The sequence below is a fragment of the Sabethes cyaneus genome, chromosome 3 (genome assembly GCF_943734655.1).
Source record: "Sabethes cyaneus chromosome 3, idSabCyanKW18_F2, whole genome shotgun sequence".
NCBI lineage: Eukaryota > Metazoa > Arthropoda > Insecta > Diptera > Culicidae > Sabethes > Sabethes cyaneus.
Window position 1 is genome coordinate 217,285,501 of NC_071355.1, and position 27,768 is coordinate 217,313,268.

Here is a 27,768-nt window from a genome sequence, read left to right on the forward strand (position 1 = left end):
AACGTGGTTTTGATATATGGTCACCTGCATAATCCATCAGCGTCGGCTTGGAAGCTGGCGGCCTAACGGATTATTCTAAAAGAGCTGTGGTGTGAGTAATTGAGGGGTGCAAAGAAACTCTCAAGACTGCCCGCACGGCGCAGGCCAGACGTTGAAGTTGAACTCTTGATCGACAACTGCGGTTGAGGGTCATTCGGAAAGTTAAGGCTGATCTCAGCACGGTTGCCAGTATGCCAGATAAATCTGGATTTTGCCAGATTTTTGAATGCGCGCCAGACAAACAGACAAAGCTCGAAATCTTCCAGATATTTGGCAATGTGCCAGATTTTTGCCAGATTTCCGATCGACTGTCTTGCAAAAAGGTAATCACTTCTAATTTTGGACGGAATTTTGCATCTACGGTGAGCAAAACGCGCAACATTTTTTCAGGAAAACGCCTCCCCGTCGGACTAATTGACCACCAGATTTTTGCCAGACACTTTTATTCGTGTTCTCCAGATTTTCGGGAAAACCTGTTGGCAACCTTGCATCTCAACATCACGGAATATGCTTTGGCATAAAAACTGAATACTGACCGTTGTACTATACGGCGAATCCGTCTCGGAATGGTTACAAGTGTCACATTTGTCTTTGGGAAGGTTTTCGCATAGAAGTGAATAACAGCAATAAGCAGAACGCTCACTGCCAATCGCATAGCAGATTTCACATGCTTTCGTGTGCATTCGTATGCGTTCGTGTTTTCGTGGAAAAAAGTGACTCGCTACCGCCAGGTTCGCTAGTATCTGTAGAAAGTAGCATGTGCGTGTTTCGATTTCTACTTCCACTTCTGTTCTGTGGCGCGGTGTTTGCTTCAAACGCGGTGCGCGGTGTTTCCTTTAGCGCGGTCTAAACTTTAACTTTAACTTTGGGCAAAGCAAAAGCACTCAACATATTGGTATAGAAATGACGATGCTATGATTTCTGATAATTTCTTCCAATAATATTAAAATCGACCCGACAACTAGAAAGAGCATTTCATTTTTAAGTTGCGCTGTGATGGATAATTTTCAATGAAACTCACAATATTTATATCTCATTGGATTTGGCACCCGTTGGGCATTAAGATTAGCATGTTTGGTGCTTTGGTTTGGTGGCTTTGTGCTAAAACTTGCATGCAATTTCAGAAATTATACAAAAGGCAAAATGCAAACGCAAAGACTTCAAGTGGTGTCAATATAATTAGAAATTTGAGAAATTAGTGTTATCTCTTAAGAAAACCTAATGAACAGCTGATTTAGTTATCTGCTTTTCGTACGAAAATAACAGCTCTTGAGAATATTTTGGTTCAAGCGAAAATATGTAGTCAATATTTTGGCAATGATATTCAATAAAATACTTGGCATCCTTGAAATGGAGTTTAGCAACAAATTTCATAATATGCGTAAAGATTCCTTCTGCGACGCGATATGCTTGCCGGTCTTGCTCATGCTCAGCTCTGTCTTGCCCTTCGCCCTTGCTCTTGCCGGTTATCAGCCATGTTGTACTAAATTTCTTTCTTCTTTCGAAAACAGGGCTGCCAAATATGAAAATAGGAATTCAACAAAATAATAATATCTCTGCAAGTTTCAAGTAAACAGCATATTTTAGACTTTAGCATAAAATTTGTAAAAAGGTTTTTATCCAATGAAGTGATAATGCCCCGATTCGCTGTGATGGCGTTGCTGATATTGTTCAGGGTTTTGTGTGAGAAAAAAGAAAGGGAAGTATTTTTGCTTATGTAATTACGCACACGTTGACAGTTCGGCATGAGATTTTCTGTAAGTGCGAGAAGCCTATACAAAATCTTTTTTAATACCGTCATCGCGGATAGACTACCGAATGTGTGGGCAGAGCATGTTGAAAAATTTAAAAATCGAGAAATAGAATGACTTTTTCGGTAAAATCTGGCAGCTCTGCTTAGTAATGACAGTGGAGTCCAGAGCAGAAGTGTGCACTGTCCAGCGTTTCGTCAGTCACCGATCGCCACCGCACCCTACCGCAAAGAAAAAGAGATTGTGATTAACGAACCTTAAGCCGGCTGAGGCAGAGATCCATTTTATGCTTTGTCCTCGTATCGAGTAGTTTAGCGGTGCAGCATTTGCTGTTCGTTTCGCAGAAAGTTGGATTTTCGTTACGGTATGTGATACTTCTTGTTGAAAAGAAACTAAATGGCATAACTGTGGTCAGTGAAATACAGTTCTGTTGGAAATTAGTGCTTTGTTAAAATATGGATGTATCAAATGTTTAAATCAGGTTTAAAGGAGTGGGTGTTTTCGAAGGACGAAACGTGTTCTGGGTACAGTAAATGGAACTGGCGCTAAGTAATAATCCCAAACGTGCTAAAAAGAAGTGCAACACTAGCAGAAAGGCTCCTAGCCAGCAGAACAGGCCACGAGCGGGTGTGTGCGGTGCTCCAGTAGAGTTGTGTTTGTGTGAGGAGCATTTCTGGATGGGTTTTGCTGACGGCTACAGCTCTCAACAGTGTTGAGTGCGCAAGGTAGAGACAGAGACTACGTGTGTGCGTGTGGTTTAACATGTGTGCGTGCTGCCATTTGCCATCCATCAGCCACATTTTTCTCCATTCTTTTGGCACACACCGCACAAAGAAGTAACCAAAAAACCAGACTTTCCCAAAGATTTTCAGTTAGTTTCTCGAAAGTGCTCGGTTGTGCAAACTTTGGAAGTTTTCGCGAGTGTACAAATAAGTCTTAAGGTAGCTAGATAATTTCTGACCGCAGACTGTTGCTGATGGGTAAGTTTGATTTGCAAGAAGATATCAAGAGATAAGAAATTAGTTTTTTTCACCGTCGAAATATTGTGCCAACAATGCAAAAATTGGGCTTTGGTTTTTTTTTTGATACCTATCAATGACACCAGCAAAAACTGAAGTGATTGCAGCTGAGTGAAGTATATGCAATATATCGAGCTGTGTTGTGTGTGGATTGCTTCTTTTCGGTAATAATCAGCGGTACATGCAGTGTTGCCAAAGTGCAGGATGCCGGACAGGTTACGCAAGTTGGGATTATGTACCGGCTTCATTTATGAAATGGCAAACTTATAATAATCCTAAGGTAGTTCAAACTCGAACATAATGTATGGGTTTTGGGTATCTCCGGAAATGTAGCTTTGACACCATTGCAGCTGTGCCTTTACTCGTCAGTTAGGAATAACTGTTAATTTGAAACATGTACATAATGCTATTGCATACATTCACACATGCAAACTTGACAATGTGCATTGATGTTTACTAATTAATACAGTGGACTCTTGGAAAAGTTAATCGATTGGGGAATGGGTCGATTAACTTTTCTGAGTAGTCCTAGGAGTCATTGAAAATGAAATACAAACGTGAGAAATATATTCTTGGATACAGGATACACATTTTTAAGTATCTGAAAGTTGTAATGTAAAGAAATATGTAGCAAGATCTTTATGAAATAATACTTAGTTCTTTTCAGTAAATTTAAAATTACCGGTTATAATAGTTTACTTTTGATTTCTACGTCTACGGTAACGTTTTGAAAAAAAAAACTATGTTCCTGTATTGAACTATTGCTACAACTGCCCGATACAAGAGGTTAATTTAATCCCAGTTTATGATGAGACTATATGAAGCTGCGACAAAAAACCGAAAAATGAGAAATAAAGGTAGAACGAAAACAATCGTGTGTGTCGAACGCTTTGGACAACCAATAAATTCATACTCAGAAAAGTTAAGGCAAAAATTACCTTTTTAGAGTTTGCATGAGAGCTAATATTCGTTTAACCCTTAAATGCGCAATGTTGCTTTAAATTGCCTGGAATCACTAGAGGAAAGACGCAATGTGGCAAAAGTATGCTTTATTGGCGATCTCCTGCAAGGTAACGTTGATTGTTCAATACTCCTCAGCTTGCTGGATATCAATATACGACGCCGCAATCTACGATTCTCGTAGATCCTCAGTATTACTCCAGCTAGGACGAATTATGGTCTACATGAACTATCAATTCTATTCAATCTATTCAATCAATGTTACCATGTATTTGACTTTAATGTGTCTCGAGAAACAAACAAGTATAATTTTAGATGTGTTTTATGTTAATAATCTAAACAGACGAGTATTGTAAATACGTTAGTTAGTTATTTCTGTCATTGGGGTGATATTTTACCTGTTGACGTTACTAAAAAAAATAAATAAAACAACATAGTGAAAAACATCCCCAGAGTAAATTGTGTTCACCGCATTTCCTAATAAATGCATTTTTTCAGCCTGCGCACTTAAGGGTTAACTTTTCTAAACAATGAACTTTTCAGAGAGGTAACTTTTCCTAGAGTTCACTTCGAGAGTTTATATAACCAATCTTTTTGCATGTGTTATGCGACCTTTTGAATACTTAAGCCAGAATTTTAGTTTTCAATATACCCTTGTTGATTGGTGGAACATAATTTCTAAATAAACTACTCCACCAATCGCTTACCAGCCCAGATAGATGTGACTTGATAACATTTATTAACCATATTAATTTCTTGACGTTCCGGATCTTGACAAAGTCGTTTATTGCATGAATTAACAACGTTAGTAACAAACTATCAGCACAAAGCACAAAAACTTTAAAAATAATTTGCAATGGCCCTAACTGAAAGTAAAATCCAAAACTCTCATTTGACTGAAATCAAATCGCCAAAAGAATAAATAGGGAGGAAAATAATGAAACAAAGTTGTTTTGTAGTATCCCTCAGGCGTAACGAGACGTGAAGGGAGAGGAACGTAAAATTAGATTTGGGGGAAGGGGACTATTAAAGAAGCATTTACTAGAATCGTAGTTCGTTGCTTTTCACCTAGTTGTGGGATCCGCGGACTAAACCAAATCAATTATAATCGGATTCAAACAACTTTTCTTCTAGAACAGTACAATTTACATGTATAACCGCATTGGTGTGCACTTTTGCGCCGAAATTGTTCGTTTTTTGTTATCTTGCAACGTTTTTCCGGCAGATCTAAAGCAAAACGTCATGTAGTTGATGCAGTTCCGAAAACATCAAGCCACCCATACAAACAGCGGACTTTAACTGCTTGCATTGTCATCAGCAGGTAGCCCAAGTTTTATTTGAAATTTATTAATTTTTTTACCTGAGAAGAGTATCGTGCGTGCGTACGAAACGAAACGATAAAGATTTTCAACACTGACAAATGGACTCCGTATTACACAGACCAATGAAACTACGTTCATTAGTGCAGTTCAGTGTAGCACAAAACTACAATAAAATGGTGTAGCTATATCGCAAAAATGAAATCTGGAATGTTGTGTGCCATTTCTTCTATTTTGTTGCTAGTATTTACAGTGAGATGGCTATAAAAGCCTTGAAAACTCATTGTAAAATTCATTTCGGTGATACATTGAATAATCATCGCATCAAATTATCTTCCAATAAAGAGCATTCCTCAAAATGTCCCTCAAACAATGCTTCATGTATGTACAAATTGTAAAACGCATATATCACGGCTATTTTTTCGAAAAAACCTAAGTAGTTTTTGAGAGGCTGTCTTTGGTGTCGGTCTCCCTCGATTATTACGGCGAAATAAATTATTTCAAAGAAAATTTTCTTAACACTTAGCTAAGCTAATGATAGACTTTTTCGAAATGGAGGGTAAAGAGCGGAAAGGCGGGGGTGACTCCTACCTTTTGTCCAATGCTGGAAGGTGCATGGGTCGAACCAAGCTGTAATTTAAGTCAGAATCTGGGTCACGACTACTTGTTAAACGTAGCTATACCAATAACCCCCCCCCCCCTCGGCTTTCCGCTCTTTCCCCTCCATTCCAAAAAAAATTATCCTACCGCCTCTTCATCAATTATAGAACCAATATTTCAAAAAAGATTAAGCTAGTGATACCGTGGTCCCCGCTAATTTGAACGATTCCTCATGCAATTTAACGGGGTAAATTTTTAGTTTGAACTGGCAACCCTAAATATGCTGAAACTTGCATGAACTGGCCGCCCTGCTTTTTGTCATTTTTTCGGTGGTTTGATTTAGTTAGTAGTTGCAAGCAGCGAATATTTCAATCTCCGATCTGATTTTTATCAAAATTGTTGGGAAAACGGAATGCGAAACAGATTACACACGCTACATCAGTATCAGAATCGTGTTCATGGGCATTGTCTTCATAAGCGAATAATGTCATATTGATTATATGCCTAGAGATGAATGAATTTAAAATTTAAAATCTCTAAACAAATTAAAAAAAAGTATTGATTATGACATTCGAACCATTTTTAATTTGCACGTCGTGCAAACCAGCAGGATTCAAATTCAAAAATATAAGCCCTACGATAAAACTGAACCTTGTCGTGGTGTAGGGCTTTTTAACTAATCAGTAAATGAACAGCGGTCACGTTTACTTCTGAATGCGGGTATATATCAAAATACTTTTGTGATTTCAAGTGGGACTCGGGGTAAAAATTTACCAAATGTGATTGTTGCGTTGTTCAGAAAGTGCTTTTTATTCCGTTTAAGAATAAGGCCAGTATGGGGATCTCTGACAATAGATGAAGTTTTCTGGGATTCATCCCTATTTATCACAACTGTCACAAATATCTCCGAAAAATGTCGGATTGATTGAGTTGGTCGGGGGCTTAGGGTTAGTAAGGGAATGTAAGCGGGATACCAGATCCGATTGGATGCCGAAGGACCACTCTGTAATGATTACGGGTAATAGCACTTCTTAGGTAGCAGATGGGAAAATTAGGTCAATTCGTGTCGCGTGTTCGAGTTTCGGCTAGGCGGTGCTGCTAGATAGAGTAGGATTTTTGCACCGGCCCCGTGGCTGTCCTGCGCTCTGAAGGCCGCCCGCGGGCTCTGTCGATGGGAAGGGGTCGAGTCTTAAAGAGACGTTTAAGCCCAGAGCTTTACAGCACTTTGGTCTCGAGGGTTGGAAGGCGGGCGAGTCTATATTTTGAAGCTTCTGTCGACTACCGCGAACGTCCAGCTTGTGCTACGCTCAATTTACTTTGTATCGTGGGAATGCACTGTGAATGCTAAGGGGATGAAAGATTAAATTTGCCCTGATAAGTTGATAACCACTAATGCTCCGAAATTTGTCTTACCTATTGGTTTATTTGTGGTTGTTTGTGTTGGAAAACTGAAAGCAGGCGCGCGGTTGAAGACCGGTGTCAGGCGGGGCTGACGAATCCTCCACTTCTTCACTATACTACATATTGCAACTCGAGTGGCACAAAAAGTCCAAAGCACATTTACAAATTCGATCTATTATTTTTCTTCTCCATCATCATCGTCATCATCATCATTATCATCATCATCGTCATCATCATCATTATCATCATCATCGTCATCATCATCATTATATTTAAAATATGACATTCCGGCCTTTGGCAGAGAGATCTTCGAGTCAGTTCGTGGAGTCCGCAAAGGGCCGAAACGCCTCCGCCTGCGGGTATAGGCGTGACGGCTATGCTTGGGGCTCTACCTGTGTTTTAGTGGGCGACAGTGCCTGTCTCGTCAGGTAGAACTGATGTTTGAGGTCTCCCTGACACTTTGTTGACATCACAAAAGGGCCCAGCGCAGAGTTTTATACGCTATTAAGCGACCAGTTGGATAACCCGAAAAAAAGGAAAAAAAGGAAAAGAACCTCATACCAAAAATATAAGATTAAAAATTCCTTACGATAAAACCTTGACGTAGTGTAGGGTATTTTAACTAATCAGTAAATAATTCGCGATCACGTTTGCTTCTGAATATGGGCATATATCAAAATACTTTTATGAGTTCAAGTGGGACTCGGGGTAAAAATTTACCAAATGTGATTGTTGCGTTGTTCAGAAAGTGCTTTTTATTCCGTTTAAGAATAAAGCCAGTGCGGGGATATTTGATAATTATTAGATGAGTGTTTCTGGGGCTCATCCCTATCTATCACAGCTGTTACAAATATCTCCGAAAAATGCCGGTTTGATTGGGTCGGCCGGGGGTTTAAGGTTAGTAAGGGCATGTAAGCGGGATACCAGACTTGGTTTGGATGCCGAGCATTTTACAATGATTACAATGCGGGTATAGACGCGCTGGCAATGCTTGGGGCTCTACCTGTGTTTTAGTGGGCGACATTGCCTGTCTCGTCAGGTTGAAATGATGTTTGAGGTCTCCCTGATACTTTGTTAACACCACAAAAGGGCCCGGCGCAGAGTTTTATATGTTATTAAGCGACCAGCTGGATAGCCCGAAAAAAAGAAAAAAGAAAGAACCTGTTACCAAAAATATAAGATAAAAATTATTTATGAGCGTCTCAGTAGAGCTCACGAATTATCGCCATTATATATTATAATTATAAAGGAACTCATTTTCATTTTCAATTCATGATAAAAATATAAGCATTGCTCCAAATTTGACTGTTTAGCAACACTGTTTCGATCGGAAGGCTTGGTCATCTCTCTCGCTGTTGCTAAGCGAGGATCAGCCTGTAGGAAAACGCAAAACCTGCTTTTCTTTTGCTCAGTAGTTTTGCACACTAGCACAGTTTGGCATTATATACATATATGTAGGGTATTCGAAAGTGTTCTTGTCCTATCACCAGCGCGACAGCATATCGATGCTAATCCTTTTATCAACAGTTGTTCAACAATTAGGTATCACAGATTGTTAATAAAAAGAAGGTGCCTTGGATTTCCAGGATGGGCCAATACATGTCTATATAATGGAATAAAAAGCACAAGTAAAATAAGATTGCAGTAGTATCGAATTATTGTTTCTGTTCTTTTCGATCCTGTATTCGAATCAAATGCAGGATAGAGTAGAGTTGCACACATATTTGTGATAAGCAGCATTTATTGCACACTGTGCTTTCTTTTGCACTGCAAATGTTTGCCTGCATGTTCTAGGGCTAGTGAACATTGCGGTATGTTTCACAAGCCCGAGTTGAGAGGCAGAACATTATGGAAAACATGATGTGATAGATTTCTTAAGTTTCAGTTCAACTGCAGTTTCAGTTCAACTGCATGAACCTGAACGACCGATTAGACCAGAAGCTTTTTTAGAGAATCGCAAATTGGAGGGCTGTGATATATAAGACAAAACAAAAACTGAAAATCTATTTGTGTGACGTCAATACGACATAGAGAATGGCCAAACCGTGGTTTCTTGCTCTAATATCGACTATGATCTACTTGTGGACAAACTAGTTTGTGTCATCGAAATTTTGTTTTGATTGAAAACCCGTCAGCAAATAATACTTCTTTTCCGTTTGCGATCTATAAAATATACAGAAGACAAATCGATGGTGTGGCAAACTGACCAAACGATCCAATTGGACATTTTATCCGAGACAAACACAGTTAAAGCCGTGATTTTTGTTGCAAGTTTCTTCTCTCCCACAACACAACACCCTCTGACGCTAAATGCCTGTAGTTGACCAAAACCAAGTGTATTTACTAACGTATGTATCACCGAATATCCAGTGCGATCTGGGATTTCCCATTGTTACTTCTCATCCGTGAACTCTTTTTCCCTGCGTATCTTCCCGCAGTCTTTTTACTGGTGCGTTCAATAAGCCAGCCGTTGGTACTTTTTTTCTTGTGCTCGTACTTTTCACAGCGATTTTTGTCCATTTATTTACTGAGCTCATTGTCGCTTCTCACATGTTTACTGCGTGCCTTTCTCTTGCCAGTTTTGTCGTCCCTTGTGTCTATAGTTAGTTCACTAAGGTAACCATAACCATGGCATGATTACCATTATTATAACTTACGGTACCAGCCCCTGAACCCAGAAGTGTTTAGAATTTTTAGCTTTATTTTGAGCAGAATTGTGGTTGATATATTTTTGTATTGTATGGTACAGCTCATATATGAGCCCATATAATAGTTAAGATTTCCAAGCATCTCTACCGTGTTTTGTTAATTACAAAACCGCAAAATAGTAATATTAAAAAGAACGGTGTAACGTGTTCGAAGCGATGATGTTACTTCTATTTAATGTACGAAAAGCAGCAGAAGCTACTTGAAATGTTCTATTATTTGTATGAGGTGGGATTAATGCTGCTAGGTCGTAGTGGCTCTGTGTTTGAATGGCAAAACTTTTATATTTTCTATTGACATTGTGAAATAAAGTGCTTTCGCATATTGTAAGCAGTAGTTTATTTCTAATGTTTTAGTACTGTGCTCGTTTACTGATTTCAATTCTGATTTTGTCGTTTTCTGGATTTACATTTTTCAACTTGGCTACAATTACAGTAGTACCTCGATTTAAAGCAACATCGATATAACATAACTTTCACCTGATCTGACCTTTCTAATATATTAATATTATCTATTCATAACAACAATAGTAATTAGGATAATTATAAACAATAATATTAGGAAGTTATTTCCTACGATAAAAATGAACCTGGACGCGGTGTAGGTAGGGTGTTTTAACAATAAGTTATAAATTGGGTATATATTAGAATTCTTTTGTGAATTTAAGTGGGATTCAGGGTAAAAATTACCACATGTAATTGTCGCATTGTTCACAAAGTGCCTTCATTCTGGAAAAGAATAAGGCCAGTACGGGGATCTCTGAAAACTAATTGCTTTAAATTAATCGAACTCTTGAATATCCTTAATTCTCATAAAAATCTCCTAAAAATCCTGTACAGTTGGATTTCGAATTTGGCATGGCTCGATTTTAGCATGTCTCGATTTTGGCAACAAAAGTATCCGTTTTTGGCAACACAAGATATTTCACTTCCAAAAATATGCTTAAATCCGGAGTGATTCGCATTAAGGGCGCAACAAGCTAAGTGTAAACAATGAGGAATATCACTGTGATAATTTGCCAGTACATTTTCAAGTCATGCTTTAAATAAAAGTCACAAAAATCAAGTTTAAAGACAATACTGCATAAAATTTGTGCATTCAAGCTCAAAATCTAAGTTTTATAGTTGAACCCCTTGGAATGAGCCTCAAAGCATTCTGACAATGAGATTCGCCCAGCCCTGTTTCGCCTTGCTATGATTTTTTATTTAATTTCGCCTGTTTACAATGCACCTGTGTTTTGAAAACAACGCAGTTTCGCTGTTTACTATCGCCTGTTTACAAAACAATTTGCAAATAAGCCTGTTACTTCTCAACGATGAAAGGAGCTATACTGCAAATTGTCTTTTGTTTTGATTAAACACTTCTATCGCCCATCACTAAAAACTTGTTTTAAATAATTCTAACGATTAAAACAGAAGAAAGGACTCTTGCCAAGGATATTATCAGTCTTTTTAAGGCTGATGGCGTAATAAAACGATTTGTTTACAATTTGCTAGTTCAGCCCCAATCGCGAATCACTGAATATCAGTCAGTTTCTGCATACATGCTTTAAATGACCTCAGTATGTTCATGAAAAAAGTTATGTGGTTTCGAACAATATTTTTATTGCCGTAGGACTACGTCTTACCGCAGGGTGTCAATAACTTATTTGCTCTTGGCGGACTTTTTAAACATAAAATGATTGCAATCGTTGATTATTGAGATTTAGTCAATTTTTAAAGCATTTACATTAAATTTTATCATATCGAGAAAGGGTCTCGATTTTGGCACGGTTTCGATTTTGGCACGGTTTCGATTTTGGCAACATAGGCGATACGCATTTGTTGTCAAATTCGAAATCCTACTGTATATGGAGGGAACTAGGATTTTAATGTTTGTTTCTAAGAGATAATGAGCAAAATCACCGGACCGGTTGGATATCGAAGAAAAATCTATATTTATATATATTTATATCCAATTTATTTAATTAATGATTAAAATACAAATATTAGAAAACCTTGTCGAAAAAATGAAAACATTATTCGTTTGATTGTTCCAAATACCTTCGACAATTCATTTTTTGGTGTTGACATTTAACTCTTAAAAGGCCAGTTAAAGCTGTTACTTTTGCTACGAATATACCGTGGTGGAACAAAATTCGAGGCTTCACAAACAGCATGAAAACTATTCAACAGATCTATGATTACTACCGATAGGTTTCGGCATAAGAGAATAAAGACGATCAAAAATCTTGGATACATTTTTGTGAAAACATTGACTGAAAGTTTCCTAATCGTGGCAAAACCAAATAATACTTATAAATGAGCACTCGAACGGACTAGATATGTGCTCATAAAAAAGATATCAGATCGTTTATAACAGCGGTTCCCAACCTTTTTTCGGTTCGCGTACCCCCTGACGGATTTCCCTATACTATTCTGCAGCGTACTAAAGTTTTGGCGAACCCCTGGGGGTTCGCGAACCCCCATTTGGGAACCGCTGGTTTATAAGATCTTCCGAAGAGGAACAGACTAGACTTAGTTTTAATTACCAATTTTTCAGGATCAACTTCCATCCATCCTATTTTCAACTCGGGCCCTTATTGTGATGTTCTCCGATATACTTAATACTTAAATAATCTCTGCGATTTCTTTCACCGGTCTAGAGTAAAAAATTCAAAAAATTCATTAATTCAAATCGGAGTTAAGCGCCGATTTTAGTATCAATCTAGATTTTTATGACAACGAATGACAGAAAAACGGCAAGGCTGCAAGGAAGGACGGTATTCCGGCTGAGCTTTTAAAAGCAGAGGAACTTTTAAAAAAATCTACCGGGTGGCTCCACGACGGATGTTAACTCTGCGCCGGTTACTAGACAAGTTCCGGAAGTACAACTTGGCGCATTTCACGCGAACTCGACCAAAGGTTGGCACGACCTTTTCTTTTTCTCTTTCTTTAAAATAAAAAGTGTAACTCGAAAACTAGGATCTACAAAAAAGTGATGTATGAATGACTTTTAGAAAATATTCTGAATTTTCACAAAAAATACTGAAAAAATAAAAATTATTTCTTACTACGAAAAAAAAAACATTTCAAAAACTAAAAATCGTTTTCTCAAAAAACGCCATCTCAGAAATTGACGAAAGTCACTTATAGATAATTTTTTGTAGATCCTTTAATTTTCGAGTTACATTTTTTATAAAAAACAATAGAAAAAAAATAAGCCCTTTCAAAAGTTCGTGTAGACCGATTTTGGAAAAACTAAGTATGGAAAGTTGCTTATTTACATGAACTTTTTACACACACAAAGTTTCATTGAATTCTGAGAGGGTGCTGCCAGCTCCATAGACGAGTTGGCGTGAAATCCGTCACTTGTAGATTAGATTCATAATCTGTAGACTTTAAGGCGGAGTATGATGCAGTCAAACGAAATGAGTGTGGCAGATTGAGATATTGCTTGAATATGTTTTCGGCGAAACTAGCTATCTTGATTCGTACGACACTGGATGGATCAAATTATGCATCAAAATAGCAGTTGAGACCTCAGCAGCTTTCGTGATGGATAGATTAAAGCAAGGGGATGTGCTTCTTAAACTGCTATTCAATATTACCCTGGAAGGTGCAATACGAAGAGCAAACGTGGAAGGGAACGAAAACTAAATCTTACATGCTTCTTGGTTATGTATTGACATATTTCGACTGTTCTTCTCTAACATACTGAGCAATCAGCTGTTAGAGTATGCCGTGAAACTAGACTTCGATCCTTTGGACTCTAAAGGCCCAAACACAATGCATACGGATTTTATTACGTTACGGATATTTGACAGAAAACCCATGGAAAAACTGTCAAATTGCCGCAACGTAGTAAAATCCGTATGCATTATGTCTGGGCCTTAACGCCTTTAATTTATTAACAATCTTTTTTGATTGCTTTGTCTAGTAATGGAAACAAGCAATGATTCCTGAAAATATTGATACTTTTAACATATTAATCAATCACAATCACAATCGGAATAAGATGGTTGGTTTGCAAAAATATCGAAAAAATTGAAAATAAATTTTTGGGTGCTTTTTCCTTGAAATAGAATTATGTCTCTTGCTATGTGCCATGTTTTTTCCAATATTGATAACAATGAAAGACGTCATTCCAGTACAGAAAGGCTCTCTCAAGGTCTTTAAAACATTTTATTTATCGATCCATACAGTCAGTCCACAATCATGGGTCACACACAATTATGGGTCATTTTAGCTTTTTCTGCTGATTAATGCATGAATATTATACGAAGTGATTGATAAAATTGTTACTCGTATGTGCTACTAATAATTTGATCCATCATTAGGTGATATTTAAACGCTAATCAGCAGCTAAAGCTAAAATGACCCACAATTGTGTGTGACCCATGATTGTGGACTGATTGTACAATGTTTTAAGCGATATTGCCAACAGTTTTAATACATATTTAACCACTCATATAAAATCGGCTTTAAAGTGATTTCTTAAACTCACTTATTGCATCACAGTTATGGTAATTGGTGGTAATCTGTAATCTGCTATGTGGGCTCCATTAACACAGCATCAAACCACTGTTGGTGGAGGAAAAACGGATTAGTTTTTGTCCGGATATGTGTAGATTGAGGTGGCTGGATGGATTCAATGAGCACGAGCGGAAGACGCTCCCAGCGTGATACGACGACGAGTGAAAGGAAACATCCACCCTACGTAGGTGTGTTGGTGTTGTTACCGCGAGAGTGGGTGGTTCGAGCTATGCGTACGTGCACAGCCTGGCGTTTGTTTGTAGGTATGTGTCGAAAGTACGAGTCCGCTACCAAACCAGAGCACTGTTGCGGGGGCATGCTAACCTCCAGTATTGATTCTCGACCTGCCTTAGTCTGACTACAGGACGTCCTGCTCCCCGTTTTGAATATGCCGACAACTTTTCATCCTTATCAGCCATGCTTGTCCGCCACCTACGTACAGTTGGGTTTTCATCTAGTCAGTCTCTCAAAAAAAAAAATTTGAAATCAATATTTTGTTTCCGAAGCCAACGGGCACATATAGTTCTGCTGCTGTCTGATGACACACATTCTGTGCAGAGCGATAAAAGTGTATCTATCTCTATCTACGATCTGCCACTCGCGAAGAAAGTGGTTGTTTTTTCAATTTACACATCAGCACCTTTTCTGCTGATAAAGCTGCAGTCGCGTGAATCGCCTTTTGCGGTAGTTTGCTGAAGAACTACATAATTGAGGCTAACCACCATTTTCCTTTCACATAAATGGCTTGATCCTGCACTAAAGAGGTTTCCGATAGTGTTTATATTTATTAGCTATGAACTAGATAGTTAAAAAAGTAGAAACAGTAAACTTTACCTGTGAGCTGCCAGAATGTCTAGTGTTTAGAGTTTGTTGTGCAAGGAGAATGCGACACTACTAATTCTTGAGAACTTTTCAGCTCATTCAAATATATATTTTCTGTTCGTCTGAAATATAGAGCTTATTTACCCCCATAAACAACAAAGTCTTGGGGTTGGTGACTAACACGTCTTCAATGTCCCAACCGGTTGTTAGGGTACAGAGCAATTACGGGACAAATGCAACGATCTTACTCTAGTAGCACTGCCCACTCCAGCCGAGATTCGAACACACGATGACTGGCGTGCCATACCAGTTTCATACTTCGAAGCTGACTGGAAGGTTATTTCCACCATATACATATGTTGCATAACGTAAAAAAAACATGCAGTCTTTCCAGGAACAATAAAATTTGCACCTAAGAGCGAATAAATGCTTGCATGACATTTTTAATCTGTCTGTTTAATGAATAATAAATAGTGTGCCAAAGCAACTACTTGCGTAGATGGATTAAAATGGAAATATATCACAATTATACTATTGTTACCGTTGGAGTGAGGTCGAGTGAAGGATATATCTGCTAAAATAACCCACGCTGACATGAACTTTTCTTTTCATATAAATTAGGTTAAAGAAAATATTAAAGCCAGATATCGCTAACTGAATTTAAACTATTTACAATTTCAGATGCTCTCTGATCAGCACGCTCGGAACCAGGAACACCCGTAGCATGCCCCTAATAAGTGGTGATTGCTGATAATATTTTCAGTAACGATTGTTTGAATCGATACGGGGCATGACCCAGTCGACTCAACGCACACTTTTTGCGTTGTCGTTCCCATCGAATATCTCCTAGTAATCTCACTGTCGATAACCAGTCCCGACAAAAAACGAGCAAAGCGCATTGGCGTTGGTCGCACACTACATAACTTGCCAAATTGGCACGGTTCCAAAAATATTAATATCACTAACCACTGGAATCAATCGCCATCGAACCAGGACGTGCAACTCAAACCAGAGGAACAAAATCCGCAAAGCCTTCAGTCACTCCCACACTGCCGAAATTTAGCTGACGGCTGGCGATTTAAAAGTTACCAATTACATGTGTGTGGTTAGTCGGTCGCCCTGCTGCTGCGCCACAATAACAGACGCTGAGGAGGGGCCCGGAAAAGCTGAAACCCCACTGCTAGTAGCACCACGGACAGTGATCCAGTTTTTGCGGTAGCGAATAATTTGGATCGAAACCAAATTTCAATCTAGGACAGTGCCACCGACGAACTACCGGGCAAGGATCGCCCCGAAAAATCGGAAGCAAAAAGTTGAACATTCTGCTGCGAGAGTCATGGCATCTACTCAACCAAATAGGGAATTTGTCGAAGGATGGACTTTGGCACAGACGCTTGGAGAGGGTGCCTACGGGGAGTGAGTATTATTCTGGAAAGACAAACATTCCTATCTATTGCTAACATGCTGTCGGTAATTTTTGTCTCTATGGTCGATTTAGATAGACGTGTACAGTTTTGTCTGATGCTGACAGTGGCTATTTGATTTTAATTTTCACTCGTAACATTGCTAAACAAATGCACGATTTTAAACTGAACCGCATAACTAGGTAGCCATTGTTTGCGAATCAGCTAGTTTTTTTTGTTTCACATCTTGCATGTTCAACATCCTAAAGTTATCGGCCCTCAGCAACATCCCTAATCACCATACATATCCTGACATGATTCTGTTTCTCACGCCTTTCTCTCGCGTACTGCGTTTCTCTATTCTCGTTATGCGGCTCTCACATTTTCACGCTGGAAAACCACCCACCTATGGAACAAAAAACGCGCCTGGCACAACTACACATCCGAAAATCATCACTGTTCAGAGTAAAATTGCTCATCAATCGCCAGTCGGGTGAGGCCGTCGCTATGAAGATGGTTGACCTGAAGAAACATCCGGATGCGGAAAGTTCAGTCAAAAAGGAAGTCTGCATCCAAAAGATCCTACAGCATTCCAACATACTAAAATTTTTCGGGAAGCGAACGCAAGGTGACATCGAGTACATCTTTCTAGAATACGCTTCCGGTGGGGAGCTTTTCGATCGAATAGGTAAGTTTTTTTTTGTACGTGCGTTTGTCTATCCTGTACGTGTGAGTCGTACCCCTCGATGCTTGATTCAAGTTTGTTATGTCAAATGATTCAGAAAACTGCACAAAAAGACACAATTTAGTGAATGGACGTCAGTGCAGTGTAGTCTTGTGTACCTGTTACTCGGTTATGTGATTTTTCAGCAGAAATTTCCAGCATCCTTGAGTGTGAAACACGTGATAAAAACCAAATGATTATAAAAGTTCGAACTTAGGTTAGCAAAGGTGTTCACGATTCTATTAAGATGATCCGAGAATGAATGGTTTTTTTCACTTAACGAAACGTTTTTGCTTTTCTAGCCAATTTACAAGAAATTTTACAACCGTTTTTTAGTGATTACTAATTAGTTGTTACGAAAATGTTGATCCATCCTTCATCTACTTTGTAAGTTGCGTAAATATACTTTACATAGTGGAAAAACTAGTAAATTTATTATTTACCATTTAATAATGAAGCATTAACATGAACTATCAAAATATAATTACTTTGAAATGCTAGCTGGCTGGAGGAGAATGTACAGCTACTAATTACAGTTGTCTTTGCAGGTATTTTTGTGTGCCTGCTTACGTACATATCTGTACATGTGGGTGTACCTGTGCCACATGTGTGTGAGGGTGGGTTTAAGTGCGTGTTTGTGTAAGTGTGCATCATAGAAAGTCCTATATACGTTCTATTAAAATTTGAAACTTCTAATATTTGTGCCACAGTTGTTAAACTTTAACACTTCTTTAGGGGTCTGAAAACGGAATTCGGTTTACAGGTAACCACGAACTCTATGGAGCATGTTAAGAATATCAAAAAGTGTCAAGAAGCCGGTTTAAATTTTTTCAACTGAAGCACGACTAAAATATGTGGTTATCTGAAGCAAATAAATTTTGCAGATTTACAGAATTAGATTTTTACCAGCGGAAAAATCAAACTCTGATACCAGAAAACGAGGGATATAATGATAGGAGACTCCTGATTATGATTTTTATTCGCCTTCTCGGTTAAAATTATTTTTCAATTTATAGAGTTCTAAACTAGCCTATCATTTTGTCCTTTTCAGAACCGGACGTTGGAATGCCTATTCCTGAAGCTCAGCGCTACTTCAATCAACTGCTAGCCGGCGTCGATTACCTGCACACTCGGGGGGTTGCTCATCGGGACCTCAAACCGGAAAATCTATTGCTAGACGAACATGACAACGTGAAAATCTCCGATTTCGGCATGGCAACTATGTTTAGGTATTAGGTACAATTCTACAGCACAGTAGCAAGCCAGAATCGAAAGGAAATGGTTGATTTTTTCTGTTTTTGTTTTTTTTTATTCCACAGAATGAAAGGCCGCGAAAGATTGCTGGACAAAAAATGCGGTACACTGCCGTATGTGGCCCCGGAGGTGCTGGTAAAGCCATATCAAGCCACTCCCGCTGATTTGTGGTCCTGCGGAATAATCCTAGTCACCATGCTTGCTGGCGGTAAGTAAACTTTGTAAAAATATCTTCATATCCTTTTATCGATATTTGCCTGCCACCCGAATGCTTCGTGAATGTTTTGATCACCTTTTTTTGTATTTCGTTTAGCTCGAGTAATATGCTGCACTGTGCTCAAAAGTTTAGTTTGTTTAGCTGCGATTATCAATTATATTCATCATGCCAAGCAAGTTTCATCCACAACTAAACGTTGTTGCGCTGCCATGGAATGATCTAATACGCTTTTAAATCCCAGTCTCCCAGCATCACAACAAAACGAACGAGTCCATCCATACATATCTAAACCTAACCTGAAACGAAACTGTGAAACTTTGCGATGTTCATTTTTTACATTTGCTGTTTAAATCGATATCAACGCGCGGTTTAACACAGAGGCGTTCGATTGTTTTCAATTAAATAATTAATACGACTTGTAAAACCTTGTACACCGCGTGCGCTCGTATTTTGGCTGTTTTTTGATTTTGTGAGTGTATTTTTGAGTTGTTTCAATTTTTAATATGGTACAAATTTCCGGCTGAATCTTTGGTATTCTAGCTGTAGAATGTTGAGTTCGTTACAGTATCTTCTAAAGCTTTAGTACCAGAGGTCCAACTGGGAATTGCTTGCTGCACAATTATTATTATTACTATTATTATCATTATCGTTATCGCTGTTTAAGTTTGCAAATCCCAACCACTCTTTTGCTGCTAAATCACTGAAAACAAAAACTATAGAACAACAGTTCATCTGATAAAAGTGACAATATTTATTTGCTTATCTAATGCATTCTATAATACAATAACCAATAAAAATGTCTACAGTGTGTGTGAATGATTTGAAGAAAATGAGTGTTCCAATAGAAATAAAAACGTGTGGAGAGTGAACTAAAAACCTATTATTTATATGTGTTACGCTATATGCACGTCCTGTATTGCTTGTTTTTGTCGATTGCTGTTGAAGTGTTCATTGATGATCAAAAATTTATTGGAACATGTTCAATGAAGTGGCGAAAAGTCGCCAAAAGTTGCGAATGAAGAATATCCTGGAATACGCTGCACTAAAAAAAATTTCAGGTAAATAACTCGCAAGTCATTCACGAAGCATTCGATTGTTATTGTAGGTCAAATGTTATTGAAAAAGTTTATTCAATTTAATCAGAACCCCACTGCTGTCCCGTATTATTAACAAAAACGATGCATAACAACTTTCATAATGATACTGTAAAAGCGACAATAGGAAATGGGAAAACCTGCGCATAAAATTTTTTTTCACATTCTGATAAGCAGCTGCCGCTTTAATAGCGCGGCTCGACTTGCAGGGTGGTGAATCGTGCGTTTTTAATGCCCATATCCGCCGTTCATTCACGGTCGGCACTTCCTTCCTTCCGTTTCTCGCAACTATTTTCCTTTTCTCCCGTACTTTATCGTTGATTCTGCTAGCTTTTTAACCTCCGGTAAAATGAAGTCCGTGTCTGCGCATGTCCTCGCTGATGCTGTACAACTACCAGTAGCACCATGGAGCGGGTACATGGGACCCATTATGGTTTCATTCATTACAATCATCTTAACTTGGCCAGTTGCTCAGAGAACAATGGGTTTGATTGCATGTGTGTGAGCTCGTGATAATATTTCGCGAAACCTCAAGAAAGGACGAATCGGATTCTGAAAGGTTGTTCCCCGTCAGCCAGGCTACTTACTAATCGTTGCTTGTATTGTAGCTGGTACTGAGAAACGGTTGACCTAAAAAATGGGCCCGGAAGATGTTCAGTGAACCATGATTTAATCTATAATGTTATTTTAAGAAAAATTGTAATTTGTTCTCGTATTTGTGTAAAGTGATTATTTATTTCAGTATAAAAATCTCTTGTTTTAACTATATAGTTTTTTGGAATTTGGAATATGTACTACACATAATTTTTTTTGTCAATATTTTTTCTTGATTCTCGCCAACTAGTTTGCAAATACGTGAATTCATCGAGAAATGTAAAATAAAGTGTCAAAAGTCTTTGATGGCCAGTATTAATTGCGTCACGTCTTATGCATGATTTATTCTATGAGCTACTAGAGTGAAAATTAATTTGTTAATGAATGAGATACTTCCTATTCTATGTGCTATAATAGGTCGCTTTACTGCCATTCTATATTATTAATCCTAACGATTTATGTGACGCGAACGGCAGACAATTCCATGCAAGTAGTTCGAGTATGTGTACTAATCAGTACAACAAGACAAGTTTTCTTATGCAACATTCTCATAAAACATGTATCACTGAAGATGTATTATGTTTGCAGTTCAATGATCATTCCCTTATGTTACGACCGATAGGTAGTTGCTTACAATCAAATATTCTTCCTGGTGTGCCTAGGACGAGGCACATGTTTGATGGTGTACACAATGATTACCGGAAGATGCCCTATGTTTTATTAAACCATAGTTCTCAGTTCACAAGTTTGATTTTTACAAACTAACTGCCCAGATATTAGAACAGAGGGTGGGGCACCGACGCTTCAAAAGCATGTTTTGGTTTGAAAAAATCAAGTACTCGTAAGATGGCCCATTTATTTTTACGCAATTATGGCAAAAATCCTCGAAATTCGCAGTACGGTTACGAATACGAGGACGGAAAAACTGGCCCTCCCACTTGAGCTTGACATTAGATTAGCATGGGGGGAAGTGAACTTTAAATAGAACGTAAAATTGCACTAATTGCACAAATTAGACTTGAAATTGGACTTGAATTGGACCTGAAATTGCACTTCAAATTATAGTTGAAATTGGACTTGAAATTGGTGTTGAAATTTGAATTTAAATTAGCCTTGAAGTTGGACTTAAAATTGGACATGAAATTGGTCTTGAAATTGAATTTTTGCTTGAAATTAGCATGAATTTGAACAGCACTCAAATGAATTTAACCATGAAATTGGATCAATTTTTTTTCCATGTGTGGACTCATTACTGCGACCAGTATAGTTGATCTATTGTAATATCGCCCGGGTGTTTGCTGTATGTGTGTATGAGTGAGCGATATGCTTATTAAATTTATGCCTGCTTGTGTGTATTGGGGTTTACGCTTCCTTCAAAGCTTGATCTACTTTACCCACTTATTCCTCACTGCCAGTACTATCCCATATTACAGCCGTCCCTGGCGAGGACTCATTCGTACCTCTGACCAGTACACTTAACTATAGGAGGGACATTTGTACTGTCAGGAGGCTTCAGTGGGTAAATATATAGAATTCAGCATGAAGGAAGGGTATATGGAGGGGCCTAAGAATAAACCCATGCTAAAGTCACTTGACGACATCGAATGACTTGAATTGGATCAATTTGCCAGGTTTTACTTCTAATTGAATTAGGAACTGGACACGAAATTGGAGCTGTTGTTGAACAAATTGGACTTGAGACTGACTACTTTTGCGCAGTTAATTTTTCGTAAAAATAGCGACTATTGCAAAAGCAACTCCCGACTCCTGGGTTACACTTCGGCCAAGAATTTTGTTCTATATTACTTACTTACTTACTTATGTGTCCATGTCCGCCGGTCCTGCAGAACAAAGGGATGAAATCAGAGATCTCCACTGCTGACGGTTACCCGCCATGGCTTTTATTTGTCGCCAGGACAGGTTCTCGTCTACAACCCGGATGTCGTTGGCTAGGCTGCGTCGCCATGAGCCTCTGGGTCTGCCTCTTCTACGCTGTCCTTGCGGATTCCGGTCGAGTGCTTCTCTGCAAACCTTGTTCGCTCCTTTCCTCAAGGTGTGTCCGATCCAATTCCACCTACGTTCACGAATTTCTGTTGCTATCGGCCGTTGATGACACCGACGATGGAGTTCCTCATTGGATATCGAGTTATCAGGCCACCAGGCACGAATGATGTATCGCAGGCACCGGTTAATGAATACCTGTAGTATTTGCGTTGTCTCCGCTGAGACGCACCACGTTTCGCAGGCATACAGCAGCATGGATTTAAAGTTTGAATTAAAGATTCGGGTTTTCATACGTAGAGTGATCTGGTTTGAGCGCCAAATGTTTCGCAGACCAGCAAAGGCACTCCTCGCCTTCCTGATCCGTGTGGCTATATCAGTCTTGGTATCACCATCGGGCGTTGTCTGGCTACCAAGATATTGAAAGGCGTCTACCTGCTCAACTTGTTGTCCCGCAACTGTGAAGTTGCTGGAATTGTCAGTGTTCACTACCATAGACTTAGTTTTCGCTACATTGACTGTGAGACCTGCTGCCTGGGAGCTCTCGGAGAGGTCATCTAACTTGCTCTGCATATCGCTTCGGTGTTGTGCGAGCAAGACAATGTCGTCGGCTAGGTCGAGGTCATTTAGCTGCTCCATCGTTAGAGGATTCCAAGGCAATCCTCGATTTGGTCTACTGTCAATTGCTCCAACTAATATCTCATCCATAACGATGAGAAACAGAAGCGGGGATATAATGCAGCCCTGTCCCACGCCAGCAGTAACCCTTTTTGGGGTCGGACATGACGCCGTCGTGCAAAACCTTGCACGAGTTCAATAATCCAGAGAGATTTCTTCTTTCATTTTCGGTAACTTTTTTGTGTTCCGGTACAGTAGCTGTTAACCTAAGGTCCTTATCCTGCTGATGGGGCTGCCATCTTAATGTGGGTGGGAGCCACTGTGCCCCCTCCCTCTCCGACAACCGAAGTTGCGTACTCCAGTCGGCACCTCGTGGAGGTAGGAATAGGAGTTAATGAACAGAGGTTATGGAATGCACATGTTCACCCTTTGCCAGCCTGTGCCACCCTTTGTTCTATATTACTCTATAGATAAACCCTATCTATCTCCTACTGTCCGGCAGTGACATTATGAAAAAGGATAACTGCAGTGATGCTTATAGTCTCTAAAATCATCTCAGTTTCGGGCTATAGAAGGTGTTAGCTCTGATGACAGTCCAAAGACCCCTGAAGAAAGACTGAGTAATTGCAGCGCATCCCAGCATCATTTTGCTATCAACAAGCCTCGCCAGAAAGTAACACCAGAATCATATGGATTTTACTATTACTTTCGGACTTTCAACCCACTTAGTATGTTCTTAGCAAAGGAGTCGACCCGTACCTATATAATAAGAAATGAGATAAAGGATATTATAGTGAACTTAGAATCAAATTTTAAGGATTTTATTTATACCTTCCGGATTCACTAACCTCGCCATCGCATCTCCTAACTTAGCTACTTATTTTCGAGCATTATCGAGTGTGGCCACGTGGAGGCGCTAAGTAATGACTTGAGATGGCTACTGTGTTACCTGACTCATAACGCACCCCTATTTCCGAAATTCTAAAACCTCTCATACTTTTATTTTTGGAGTAAACAAGCAATTTCTTATGTTATATAGTTGATATTTGTATGCTCTATTCGAATTTATGATCAATTAAACGAAAAACCACAAAGTTTGTGAGCTACGGGACTCTCCCCCGTAAATAACGTATATTCGTTATGAGTCAGTAACACAGCAGAGTTATGACGCGTCTTCTTAGTTGTCATCCCCATTTCATACCTGCCCGGGGAGCTTGCCTGAGTTATAGCGAAATTGGGTCCTACTGAATTCAGCATTTACCACCAATAAAACCTCTTACCAGGGCAAGTTTATGAGAGTGGTACTGGCTCGAGGGGCGTTAGCCTCTTTTCCAAGTGTAAATTATAACTAGTCTTTACACTTTTTGGCTCTGGAGAGCAACCTTTGGTGAGAAGCACTAAATAATATATAAGTTAAAGAAATTATTTTATTTTCAACTTTTAGTTTAGTTAGAAAGAACCAACTACGATTCCTAATTTACTGTTATAGTATACTTTTGCGACAAACGGGTCAGGGTACATTTTGACATAGTGCTATACTATTAACAAAAGACCATAGTATCATCTGAAAACTATTTTGAAAAATTTAGTAATGTAATTACAACTTTTTATCTGTTGACATTTGATTGATTCTGTGTCTGGACACGAAATAACGAAATATTTAACCAACTTTTAGCGTAAAATAGTTTAGGAGAAAGAGTTATTTAATTCAAAACTATTAAGAAAGAAAATAACTTTTTTCGGAAATTATATTTTCGCGGTAAACCGTCTAATCAAGCCTGTCGCTTTCAATCTACTCACAAAGAAAGTGTGAATCGTCCTTACTCGCTATCACTCGTTTGAACTCAACTGAAGGAAAGTACTAGAGGTCAGTAGACCAAAAAAACAAATAAAGCTAGATAAAGGTGATTTCTGCGGAGAGTTAGTAATAAAATTGTTAAAGAAATAAAGCCAGAAATAAATTTAATTTTATACTTTTATTTTTAAACAAAAAACAGACAGACTGAGTAAAATACCATAAATTCGACAAATGCCATTAAGTATATAAGAGAAGAAGAGAAGTAAATTTAAGTAGAACTCAGAGACATAGGAAACTTATACTAAATTGGGATAAACTTGAATTAAAATAAAACTCCGAATAAATAACTCACACAAAATTAAGAAAAAATTGGTTTGGGCACGCACGTGTTTTTAAATATGTTGTTCAATGACTCATTTGTTCTGACTAGCATCTTTACTGTGACAAACAGCAACCAGCTGTTATCTATTGAGAAAACATATCAATATCAGCTTGCTTGTAATACCAAATTACCTTCCGTTTGAAGCCACCTAGAGGTTTCTCCACCAATGCTGTATAACTGTTGGACGTTTTTATTAACTTTGATAAAAATAGTCAGTGCCCCGGCACTGTTGCCACGACCGGGTAGCTCACGGTTTGATCGAATGTTGTTTTTCCATTAATGCTGGTGCCAATGGGAGCACCAGAAAGACAAAAAAACTGTGTGCGAAGTGTGAACCACAGCCGTCGAACTTCGACGATTGCTGATAAAGATGAAAACTTAATGCACTTGTACATGGTATGAGGTACTGATATCTAGCGGTGTTTTTCTTTTCTCTTTTTGTGTGTGCGCGATTGACCGGCCGGGTCGCGTTCTTTCAATGACAGAATTGCCATGGGATCAACCGTCCTCGGGCTGTGCGGAATATCTCTGCTGGAAGGAGAACAAGTACACGACGGCGACCCCTTGGAGCAAACTGGACACGCTGACGCTTTCACTGTTGCGGAAGATTCTGGTACCAAATCCATCCCAAAGGTTGACGTTGGAGAAAATACAGGACCACAAGTGGTGCCAAATGCAATTCAACCGTCAGCAGGGTAAGTTTTGCGTGCAGGTTAGCAGCTTGTTTGTGAGGCAGAGCATTTTTGTGTTTTATTCGTTGATTGAGTTTTTTCGTTAAGTTGCCTTGTTTAGTTTTTGAGATACCTATTAAATTATAGATAGCGCAGGAAATACCAATCAATGAAAACAGTAAGTTGTATAAAGTGTTGTAGTGTCGCTTACACGTGAATTGGTTACATCTGAATGATCAAAGTTTGTTGGACATCATTGTTCAATCTCGTGTCAGGTACTGAGTGACTCTCAGTTGTGTACTGAGTTGCTTATTTGGCAATCTCGCTTTGAATATCCTGAGAGGACCTCGGTGCCTAACACAATGTTGGATATTATCGTCTACGATAGAGGAGGAATGATACAGATGCCGAGTGATAACAGTAAACAAGATGTATGGACAATGCCATCGTTTGTGCTTTGGCGCTTTAGCTGTATGATAGAATTTAATATTTCATAAAGCTAGATTACCAAAGCATGAAAGATTGGGAACAGTTTCCGGTAAATACTTCTAGTAAGGGTTTTCTGAATTCAATTATTTAATTTTTGATTGCCTGTTATTGCTTGAGTTATTTAACTTCAGTTTGTTTTCAGCTGCCTGTTCGTTTCACGTTTATTGGATCTTTGGTGATTTTAGCTGTATGCTGATGGTTTTCAATTGCATATAGCTTTATCACCAAAGACCTTATGAATGTTGACTTTTAAGTTCTGCTTGCATTACCTTACGTTATATTATTCCGACCAAATTATTACTAACTGGTGTGATTCTTCTCATCCACGTTGATTGTACAATCAAACATATCTGACTGCGTTTTTGTTTTTATATCTTGCTACTTTTGTTTAGGCTTGGCTGATAACAGTGGTTGCGGGCGAGACGCCGTAGACGGCGTTGTATCTCCACGCTCGAAACGACTATGCTCGAATCAGGATCTGTCCACTCCACTAGATGATTCGATCTCGCGAATGTGTCAATCTCAACCAGTTCCGACAATAACTCACACCGAGGTTAACGGTGTTGAGGAAGCTATTGAAGCGCGCAATGGCTTCTGCTTTTCACAACCCACAATGCTGGATGATTTGATCTTGTGCACTCAACTAAACCCGACGCAATCTGTTGGAGCAACCCAGTCGAATCCGTTCCAGCGCCTAGTACGCCGTATGACTCGATTTTTCGTCTCGACAAAATGCGACGAAACGTTAAAACGTCTGTTATTAACGCTAGAAAAGCTGGGTTACACATGGAAATCCAACGATGAAGGTATTATTACAATTTCGACTATTGATCGGCGAAAATTACAGCTGATTTTCAAAGCAAATATTGTGGAGATGGATGGAAAAATATTGTGCGACTTCCGTTTGTCGAAAGGTTGCGGTCTGGAATTTAAAAGACGATTCATTCGGATCAAGCAGAGCTTGGCCGATATTGTGATGAAGGGACCAGTTACGTGGCCCATTGCCATAGCGACCAATTCTGTGCCTTAGAAACTACTGCCAGGAATTCATATTAGGGTTGACTTTTTCGTAAAACGATATTTTTACAGCGGATTTTCCCTCGAGGAAAGCTACACTTGCTAATGTGTTTTTTGTCGTTGACCTTTAAGTATACGATGTTCCAACTATCATGCTCATTTATAACGTAAGCGATGAATTCACAAGATCGATTCTCATTTTTACTCAATCGAAAATCTTGCCCAAAGAACAATAGGTGTTTGAAGCAATTGATTACTGAAGAAGAAAATAAACTTTTTGTTTAACATGAAGAAAACGTATGCCGTGAAGTTACTTTTTCGTATTAATATCACATCATAATGTTTGCTTTTTGCAATTTTTTATACGTATATTCA

General features: G+C 38.8%; 1 protein-coding gene across 2 annotated transcripts; it reads left to right on the forward strand.

Annotated features, from left to right (window-relative positions):
- Nucleotides 1-2,015: 2,015 nt before the first annotated feature.
- Nucleotides 2,016-27,657, forward strand: LOC128744595 (serine/threonine-protein kinase grp). Of its 2 annotated transcripts, none has more exons than XM_053841727.1 (7): nucleotides 2,016-2,770; nucleotides 15,813-16,547; nucleotides 16,999-17,222; nucleotides 18,310-18,487; nucleotides 18,578-18,720; nucleotides 25,702-25,911; nucleotides 26,769-27,657. In XM_053841727.1, exons 2-7 carry the CDS (start codon nucleotides 16,468-16,470, stop codon nucleotides 27,404-27,406), a joined length of 1,473 nt encoding a protein of 490 aa, XP_053697702.1. In that variant the 5' UTR covers nucleotides 2,016-2,770; nucleotides 15,813-16,467; the 3' UTR covers nucleotides 27,407-27,657. The 2 variants fall into 2 exon arrangements, with proteins under 2 accessions (XP_053697702.1, XP_053697703.1); XM_053841728.1 differs by having other exon boundaries at nucleotides 2,016-2,154.
- Nucleotides 27,658-27,768: the final 111 nt, after the last annotated feature.